Source organism: Rhinolophus sinicus, linkage group LG03 (genome assembly GCF_036562045.2).
Source record: "Rhinolophus sinicus isolate RSC01 linkage group LG03, ASM3656204v1, whole genome shotgun sequence".
NCBI classification, from domain to species: Eukaryota; Metazoa; Chordata; class Mammalia; order Chiroptera; family Rhinolophidae; genus Rhinolophus; species Rhinolophus sinicus.
This window is the reverse complement of record NC_133753.1, coordinates 9,639-19,659: the sequence shown is the minus strand read 5'-3', so window position 1 is coordinate 19,659 and position 10,021 is coordinate 9,639. Positions and strand designations below refer to the sequence as shown.

Sequence of the window (10,021 nt, the reverse complement as noted above, 5' to 3'; positions counted from 1 at the left end):
GTTTTCCCGCATAGAATGGGGACAGAACAGGGCAAGGAGCAGCTGCTGGGAATGCAGACAGGCACCTCCTGCATCGTGTGTGTTCATGCATTTTATCACCTTATCTACTTATCATGTTTCCACATCTTTACAGACCTTCCTGCTGGGGGGAAACAGCCCCTCGTGGGTCCCCAGTCCTCAGAGCAGCACAGCCCAGGCTGGAGCAGGCCTTTCACACACACACACTAACCCACCCAGAGCACCGCCTCGCTCTGGCCCGCACACCAGGACACACTTCCTCTGCCTTCATCATCCCAGGCCCAGGTGCCCGGCACAGGGAGACGCCCCTCATCTCTGAGCTACTGACATTACTCACCTGGTCCATCCAAAGCTGATCACCTGCCTGCCCCTCCTTTCCCAGGGAAAGACCAATGAGACCAGGTCCTCAGCTGCCCCTCACTCCCTGTCTCCTGCCTGCTGACCCCCTGGTCCTTCCATGTGGTCTCACGTGGTCCCGAGTTTCCTGTTTCTAGGACCTGTGAGTGTGATAAACTCTGTTTTCGCCTGGCCCCCTCCTGTGTGTCCTCTGGTGACCATGCCTGACTGACATCTCATGAAGAATGCAGCTAATTGGTACTAAAGCAGGAAGGTCTAGTATTGAGGGGGGTCTTAGGGACATCCTGTAACTGGCTGTCTCCACTATTGGCTGTCTCGGTTGGTCTCTGCCATCTGGGAAACCTCAGAGTCACATGGGTTGTCCTCTGCGTGTCTCTGTGCCGCTCTCTGTGGCCTCGTCTGGAAAGAGTCAAAATCTTCTGTCCTAAACTGGGGACAAAGGTAGGTGTCTGTCTCAGGGTTGGGGTGTTTTGGGGTGTGATATCTGCCCAGCGGCCTCTGGAGCTGAGCTCAGACTCTGGGAACCTCCCTGAGCAGAAGACACAGAACAGGCTCAGCCCTGTCCCGGGACGGGCTTCATTGACCTTTAATCTATGTTACAAATGGCCAGCGGTCATCACACCACAGCCCTGGGCATCAGAATAGACAGTGGGGAATGAGGAAGCTGCAGGTCATGAGCACATATCCCTGAGTCATCAGTGACCCCGCAGCCGACATCCACATGTCCCTGACGTCCATCTGAAAGGGATGGAGGGGCCCCAGTCTTCAGACCAGGATGTGGGCTTCCTGGGACCTACAGATGATTGACATGGAGACAAAGGTCTGTCTGCAGCCCTTCTCAGGATGCTCCAGAATCCAACCCTGCCAAGTGTCCTGTTATTTTAGTTACTGTTGAAGAGTTTCTAAAAGTGGGAAGAGACTTGTGATGTGGCTACAATAATCAAGACTGTGTGGTATTGGTGGAGGGATAGACACACATCAATGGAGCAGAATATGTGTGACCTTGGATAACCCTAGGGTTTCCTAGATATGACACACAAAGCATGGACCTTAAAAAAAGCAATATGCTGATTTCTATCCAAATAAAAATGTTTTGTACTTAGAATTTTATTCAAGAAAAGTAATATATGCTGCACATTACACACTGTAATAAGACAAATATCTTATGAAGCAGAGGAAAGAGTATTTACTGCTTAACGAGAAGTGAGACAAACCACAGTATAAATGTCCAACATCTCTAATGAGGAGCCTCCAACCTGACTGTGCAGGGAGGCAGTTACTTAGACAACAATGAAGTCATATGAGCTCAAAAGAATAGGGTGGGAAGGACTGTTTGTGTTTCTGATAGAGTCACAAGGAAGCTGACATCGAAATTTTATTGTAGTTGAATTTTTATCTATGAACATTTGGGAACTGTGAATATATTTAATGTGTTGGTTGTAATAATGTGTCTGCACAGAATGCTAATAACTTTAATAATTATTACAGATATCCATAAGTTTTAAAACCTGGTGATCTACTCACAAAAGTAGGGCCTTTCTTTGACCATTTTCAGTGTATCTTATAGACTACGGGCTCTTTCATCCCAGACTCAGAGGCTGTGTGAATTCAAGAGAGAGACCCTACTGGGCCCCCTAAGGACCAGGGGAGCCTGACTCAGTCCCCCCCACTTATAGGAACAGGCTGCCCCACATGCAAATTTCTCCTCAGGCTCCAGGGTAAAACCCTCCTTGGGCTGTGAGCTCCCAGCTCTCTCCTCACACAGGCTGAGGTCTCTGGGGAAGGCAGAGCTGTGGTCTAGAAGAAGATGGCACTGCTGGGTCTTCTCCTGTGCCTGGTGACAGCCCCCCAAGGTGAGGGTCTCAGGTGTCAGACACGGGTCTGTGGGATGGATGTGACTGCACGTGAGTGACAGACTGATTCTCCTTGTCCCCAGGTGTCCTGTCCGAGGTGCAGCTGCAGCAGTGGGGTCTAGGACTGGTGAAGCCCTTGCAGACCCTGTCCCTCACCTGCGCTGTCTATGAATTCTCCATCACAACCACTGGTTACTGCTGGAGCTGGATCCGGCAGCCCCCGGGGAAGGGACTGGAGTGGATTGGGTACATATGTTCCATGGGGGGCACATACTACAGCCCGTCCCTCAAGAGCCGCAGCTCCATCTCCAGAGACACATCCAAGAACCAGTTCTCCCTGCAGCTGAGCTCTGTGACCACCGAGGACACGGCCGTGTATTACTGTGCGAGGGACACAGTGAGGAGATGTCAGAGTGAGCCTAGACACAAACCTCGCCGCAGGGGACAGGGGAGCTGGGCTGCAGGGGGCGCTGAGGACACGAAGGGGCGCTCAGGACACCAGGGGGCACTGAGAACACGAAGGGGCGCTCAGGACACCAGGGGGCGCTCAAGAGTGACAGGGAGCAGGTGTGCACCTGGGTGGGGAAGGGGCTCTATTTGGAGCAAGGATTTCCTCTCAAAGAGCTCAGCAGCCCCCAGGGACAATACTTTCTTCTTCTCTGTGGTTTGTTTTCTCATATTCTCACTGCAGACAAGGGAAACACGGACACTGCCTGTTTGCAGATGACAGATCAGTGACTGGGGACAACCTCCTCACTAAGTTACTGTGTGTCATCTAATTATTTCTTGATAAAGTGACCACCCTGAAGACTCACCTCTTCCCTGTGGCTGGGAAACACTTTACACAAAGACAGACACCAGCAAAGTCCAGGTCCCTGTGAAGTGGGCTCAGACTCTCTGCCCCCCACATGCCCACAGTGTCCCCACATGGGCACCTCCTTCCCACAGGCACACCTGCTCCCACGGGATTATGTTCAGCCTCCAGGACCTCCACCCACATGATCTCTGTCCTCCCTACATCTCATTAGCCTCTCATTCCTAATTTACTTGGGAGCAGGTTGAAAGCCACCCCAGCATCACCTTCTGTCACCTCCTGTCCTAATTCTCACTCACTCTGTCCCAGACCCTGAGCTCCATGGGGCTGGAGCTCTGCTCACACTCCCAGCTCTGCCCACAGCACCCGTCACAGAAGGGAGGTCCAGTAAATACATGGGCATTCACGTGCCTTTATGTCATCTTGTAATGTCCACCTAACATGTGTGTGCATTTGTGGTCACCCAGGGCAGGTTACACTTACTGGGTCTCAACATGGCCCTGCTGAGACCACATGGCATGGAAACACATGATTCACAGTGACACGGGCACTATTGCAGGACAGGCCTGTGTCAGGTGGGGACACAGCTGGCTGCTGACCTCCAGGCACCACTAACAAGTCAGAAGCTTCATGACACAGGACACCCCAATGGGCCACATCTAGAGAAAATCATGGTGGAGACCTCATGGGTGGCTCTGTCGAGACACTGGTCAGGGAGCACAGTGGGTGTCTTGGTCACTTCTCATGTCACAGTGACCAGTCCATGTGCAGAGTCAGATATTTGTGAGCTAAAGTTATGGGAAAGACATGAAGTAGGACTTACAGGGAATCCACAACTGAAAGATTGTTTAGGACATTGAATTAAAAGTATAGCAAAGGCTTGTGAGCTGAGTGTACTTAAGGAGTTGTACAAACAATAGCGAAGAATTGAGTATTACTCTCAGTACATATTTTTAAAATATTGTTTTCTCACTTTATGTTCACTCACATTCTCTAAAAGTTTCAATCAATTTGATTGTAGAATTAAATAAATAGCTACAAAAAATGAACATACAGAGGGTGCCAAAACCTAGGAAATTTTAAGAAAGAAAAAGTGTATTAAAATTGTGATACTCAACATACACCAATAACAAAAGATGAATACAAGTCATGTGTGTACATTTTTTGGTAGCCCCGATGTATCAAACCAAACAGCTATCGTCAAATTATTACAATTAAAAAGAACTGTGAGTGCTAAAAGGTGTTCTCATCATCTGTCTTCATATCCTCGTCTCTTCTTTGAGCAAAACTGATCTTAGATGTCAGTCTTTCATCTCAAACTCTTTGATGGAAGGAAAGAATCATGATAATTTGCCTGCCTCATGCAGCTGTGTGGCTCCGCGTGACCACCAGGGGACAGGTCACATCCAGCATCCTGCACCAGGACACCTGGTGAGATGAGTCCAATTTGGTATCACAAGAAAAAGAGACAATCTGTTCTTCCAGAATGAGGCTAAATGTGTGGCAATCGTTTTGAAGCAATTCATTGGAAGCAAACTGAAAAACAGGATTTGTGCGTTACTGAGAGTGAATGCTGTGCTCTTGTCGCGTCCAGTGCAACACAGGCAGTGAACGAACGAGAACGGGTGGCAGAGGGTTAAGAAAGAAACAGATTTCAGGTGTACAATTCTGTATTACATCATCTGTAAATCCCATTGTGTGTTCATCACCCACAGTCAGTTCTCCTTCCATCACCATATATTCGATCTCCCTTACCCTCATCTCCCACCCCCCACCCCCCCTTACCCTCTGGTAACCACTCAACTATTGTCTGTGTCTATGAGTTTTTGTTTCTCATTTGTTTGTCTTGTTCTTTTGTTATTTTTGGTTTATATACCACATATCAGTGAAATCACATGTTTCTCTGCTTTTTCTGTCTGACTTATTTCACTCAGCATTACACCCTCAAGATCCATCCATGTTGTCACAAATGTTCCTATATCATCTTTTCTTACCGCCGAATAGTATTCCATTGTGTATATATACCACAACTTCTTTACCCATTCATCTATCGAAGGACATTTTGGTTGTTTCCATGTCTTGGCCACCGTAAACAAAGCTGCAATGAACATTGGAGCACACGTGTCTTTATGTATAAATGTTTTCAGATTCTTTGGGTAGATACCCAGGAGAGGGATTGCTGGGTCATATGGTAATTCTATATGTAATTTTTTGAGGAACCTCCACACTGCCTTCCATAGCAGCTGCACCAGTCTGCATTCCCACCAACAGTGTATGAGGGTTCCTTTTTCTCCACAGCCTCTCCAACACTTACTATTTGTCTTGTTGATGATAGCCATTCTGACTGGGGTGAGGTGATATCTCATTGTGGTTTTGATTTGCATTTCTCTGATGATTAGTGATGTTGAGTATTTTTTCATATGTCTATTTGCCATTTGTATGTCCTCTTTGGAGAAATATGTCTTCAGGTCCTCTGCCCATTTTTCAATTGGGTTGTTTGTTTTTTTGAGTTCCTTGTATATTCTGGATATTAGGCCCTTATCGGAGGCACTATTTGCAAATATCTTCTCCAATTCAGTTGGTGGCCTCTTTATTTTGTCGATGGTTTCTTTTGCTGTGCAGAAGCTTTTAAGTTTCATATAGTCCCATTCGTTTATTTTAGCTTTTACTTCCATTGCCTTTGGAGTCAAATTCATAAAATGCTCTTTGAACCCAAGGTCAATAAGTTTAGTACGTATGTTTTCTTCTATGCAGTTTATTGTGTCAGGTCTTATGCTTAAGTCTTTGATCCATTTTGAATTAACTTTGGTACATGGTGACAGATAGCAGTCCAGTTTCATTCTCTTGCACGTGGCTTTCCAATTCTCCCAGCACCATTTATTGAAGAGGCTGTCTTTCCTCCATTGTATGTTTTTTAGCTTCTTTGTCAAAAATTATCTGTCCATATTTATGTGGTTTTATCTCTGTGGTCTCAATTCTATTCCATTGGTCTATGTGTCTGTTTTTCTGCCAATACCATGCTGTTTTGATTATTGTAGCCCTGTAGTACAAGCTAACGTCAGGAAGTGTGATACCTCCATTATTGTCCTTTGTTCTTAAGATTGCTTTGGCTATTCGGGGTATTTTGTGGTTCCATACAAATCTGATGATTTTTTGTTCTATTTCTTTAAAATATGCCATTGGGATTTTGATGGGGATTGCATTGAATCTGTATATTGCTTTGGGTAATATGGCCATTTTAACTATGTTGATTCTTCCAATCCATGAGCATGGAATGTCTTTCCATTTCTTGGTGTCTTCTTCAATTTCTTTCAAAAATGTCTTATAGTTTTCAGCATATAGGTCTTTCACATCCTTGGTTAAGTTTATTCCTAGGTATTTTATTCTTTTTGCTGCAATTGCAAAAGGAATTGTTTTTTGTATTTCTTTTTCTGAGATTTCATTGTTAGTATATAGGAAAGCAATGGACTTTTGTACATTGATTTTGTAGCCAGCAACTTTCCTGTATTCGTTGATTGTTTCTAATAGCTTTTTGGTGGAGTCTTTAGGGTTTTCTATATATAGCATCATGTCATCTGCAAAGAGTGATAATTTAACTTCTTCATTCCCAATTTGGATGCCTTTTATTTCTTTCTCTTGCCTGATTGCTCTGGCAAGGACTTCCAACACTATGTTGAAAAGCAGAGGTGATAGGGGACAGCCCTGTCGTGTTCTGGAACGTAGAGCAAAGGACTTCATTTTTTCACCATTAATTATGAGATTAGCAGAGGGCTTGTCATATATGACCTTTATTATGTTAAGGTATTTTCCTTCTATACCTATTTTATTAAGTGTTTTAATCATAAATGGATGTTTTATCTTTTCAAATGCTTTTACTGCATCAATTGTTATAATCATATGATTTTTGTCCTTTATTTTGTTTATGTGATGTATCACATTCATGGATTTGCGTATGTTGAACCATCCTTGTGCCCCGGGGATGAACCCCACTTGGTCGTGATGAATAATCTTTTTAACGCATTGTTGTATTTGATTTGCTAGAATTTTATTTAGGATTTTTGCCTCTGTATTCATCAGAGATATTGGTCTGTAGTTTTCTTTTTTTGTGCTGTCCTTACCAGGTTTTGGTATCAGGGTAATGTTGGCCTCATAAAATGAGTTAGGGAGTACTGTCTCTTCTTCAATTTTTTGCAAGAGTTTGAGCAGGATTGGTATTAGATCCTCTTTGAAGGTTTGGTAGAATTCACTAGTGAAGCCATCTGGTCCCAGAGTTTTGCTTTTGGGAAGGTTTTGGATGACTGATTCAATTTCGTTACTAGTGATCGGCTGTTTAGATTTTCCAGTTCTTCATGGTTCAGCCTTGGAAGGCTATATGTTTCTAAGAACTTGTCCATTTCTTCTAGGTTGTTGAATTTGGTGGCATATAGTCCTTCATAGTATTCTTGGATGATCCTTTGTATTTCTGTGGTGTCCGTGATAACTTCCCCTTTTTCGTTTATGATTTTGTTAATCAGTGTCTTCTCTCTTTTTATCTTAGTGAGTCTAGCCAAGGGTTTGTCAATTTTGTTAATCTTTTCAAAGAACCAGCTCTTTGTCACATTAATTTTTTCTATAGTCTTTTTGTTCTCTATTTCATTTACTTCTGCTCTGATTTTTGTTATTTCCTGTCTTCTGCTGACCTTGGGTGTCATTTGTTCTTCTTTTTCTAGTTCTTTAAGGTGTAACATGAGGTTATTTATTTGGGAGTTTTCTTGTTTCTTGAGATAGGCCTGTAATGATATAAATTTCCCTCTTAAAACTGCTTTCACTGCATCCCAAAAATTTTGGTAGGATGTATTTTCATTGCCATTTGTTTCTATGTATCTTTTGATCTCTCCTCTAATTTCTTCTTTGACCCAGTCGTTCCTCAAAAGTATGTTGTTTAATCACCATGTATTTGTGTTTTGTCCTGATTTCTTTTTGCAGTTGACATCCAATTTCAAAGCCTTGTGATCAGAGAATATACTTGGCATGATTTCAATCTACTTAAATTTGCTGAGGCTGATTTTATGTCCCAATGTATGGTCTATCCTTGAGAATGTTCCGTGTGCACTAGAAAAAAATGTATAGCCTGATGTTTTAGGATGAAGTGCTCTATAAACGTCAATTATTTTCCATTTCATCTAATGTGTCATTTAGGTCTGGTATTTCGTTATTTATTTTCTGTTGGGATGAACTATCCATAGCTGTCAGTGATGTATTTAATCCCCTAGTATAATTGTGTTTTGGTCAATTTCTCCCTTTAGTTCTGTTAGTAGTTGCTTGGTGTATTTCGGTGCTCCCTGATTGGGGGCATAAATATTGATGACTGTTATGTCTTCTTGTTGTACAGTCCCCTTCACCATTATGAAATGTCCATCTTTGTCTCTTTTTATCTTTTTCACCTTGAAGTCTGCTTCATTTGATATCATTATGGCTACACCTGATTTTCTCTGGGCACCATTTGCTTGGAGTATCAATTTCCACCCTTTCACTTTGAGTCTATGCTTGTCCTTGTAGCTGAGATGTGTCTCTTGGAGACAGCATATGGTTGGGTTTAGTTTTTTGATCCAATCTGCTACTCTGTGCCTTTTTATTGGTGAGTTCAGTCCATTTACATTTAGGGTGATTATTGATATGTGAGTATTTTCTGTCATTCTATCTTTAGTTTTCTGGTAAGGCTGTGTCTCCATTGTTTCTTTGCCTTTTTGTTGTTGTCTATTATTTCTGTGTGGTGGTATTCTATGATGTTTCCCTCTGTTTCTTCCTTTATTACAGTATATATTTCAGTTCTGGATCTTTTTCATTGGTTACCCTTTAGATTATATAAAACAAAGTTTGATATTTAGAGTATTCCATTTTCTTCAGCACGCTTACTTTCTCCATTCCCATATTCTGGTTCAGGCCTTTACTCTCCCCCTTTTTACGTTTTGGTTGCCACAAATTGTCCCTGTTGATGGTGGTAGAATAGCCTCCTTTAGTATTTCTTGTAGTGCAGGTCTTGTATTAGAAAATTCCCTCAGCTTCTGTATGTCTGGAAAGGTCTTTATTCCTCCTTCATATCTAAAGGATATCTTTGCTGGATATATTATTCTTGGCTCATGATTTCTCTCTTTCAATAGTTTGAATATTTGGTTCCACTCCCTCCTGGCTTGTAGAGTTTCTGCTGAAAAATCTGATGATAATCTAATGGGCTTTCCTTTGTAAGTTACCGTCTTCTTTTCCCTGGCTGCCTTGAGGATTCTTTCTTTGTCATTGATTTTAGACAGCTTCAATACAATGTGCCTTGGAGACTTTTCACTTTCTTTCTGAGCTTTCTTGTTGCCTTGGTTGTTCATGGCAATTACTGATTTACTATTTCTCTTCCTAGACATCTACAGGAGTGGCTTCTGCAACAGGTTGACAGGAAGAGGTCTTTATTTTGTTTTCCAGTACTTGTTGGTAGAATGTTTTATTTTTTCTCTGACTGCAGCCTATTTTTCTTCTCCCACACGGTAGTGCTATGTTTTCTCTGCACTATTCCAACTTCTCACACAATGGGGGGATTCCCTGGGAGACGGGCTTCTCCTCTGTTAATACTTTGCCTGGGTCACAGGGCGCAGTGTCCAGGTGGGTATCCGGAGAGCTTTTGAAGTTCCAAAGCTCTTCCTGCACCAGATCAGAGCCCATATGTTTCAGCAGTTCTGTTTACTCCTGCCAGGATCCGCCCAGATAGGTGGGGTCAGGGGTGGGGTGAGTTGTGAGAGGTGGCCCAGAGCAGTGGCGGCGACCACCTCCACAGCCGGTCCAGCTTCCACAGCTCCCTCCCCTTTGCCGGAACCAGTTGGGCTGCGAATCTGTGTCTGCGGTGGACAATTCTCAGAACAGCAAATATTCTATTCTTTTGATCTGACACTGCTACTGCTCTGTTTCCATCACCGGGCAGGTGGGGGGCAGAGCGAGCTCTGGGAGGGCAGGGAGG

At 43.5% G+C, this 10,021-nt stretch overlaps 1 gene segment (V, D, J or C); it reads left to right on the top strand.

Annotated features, from left to right (window-relative positions):
- Window positions 1–2,139: 2,139 nt before the first annotated feature.
- Window positions 2,140–10,021, top strand: part of LOC109439821 (immunoglobulin heavy variable 4-30-2) — a 12,460-nt gene continuing 4,578 nt past the window's right edge. Inside the window, 2 exon segments of the V gene segment in view lie at window positions 2,140–2,228; window positions 2,312–2,641. Coding sequence covers window positions 2,183–2,228; window positions 2,312–2,641 — 376 coding nt within the window.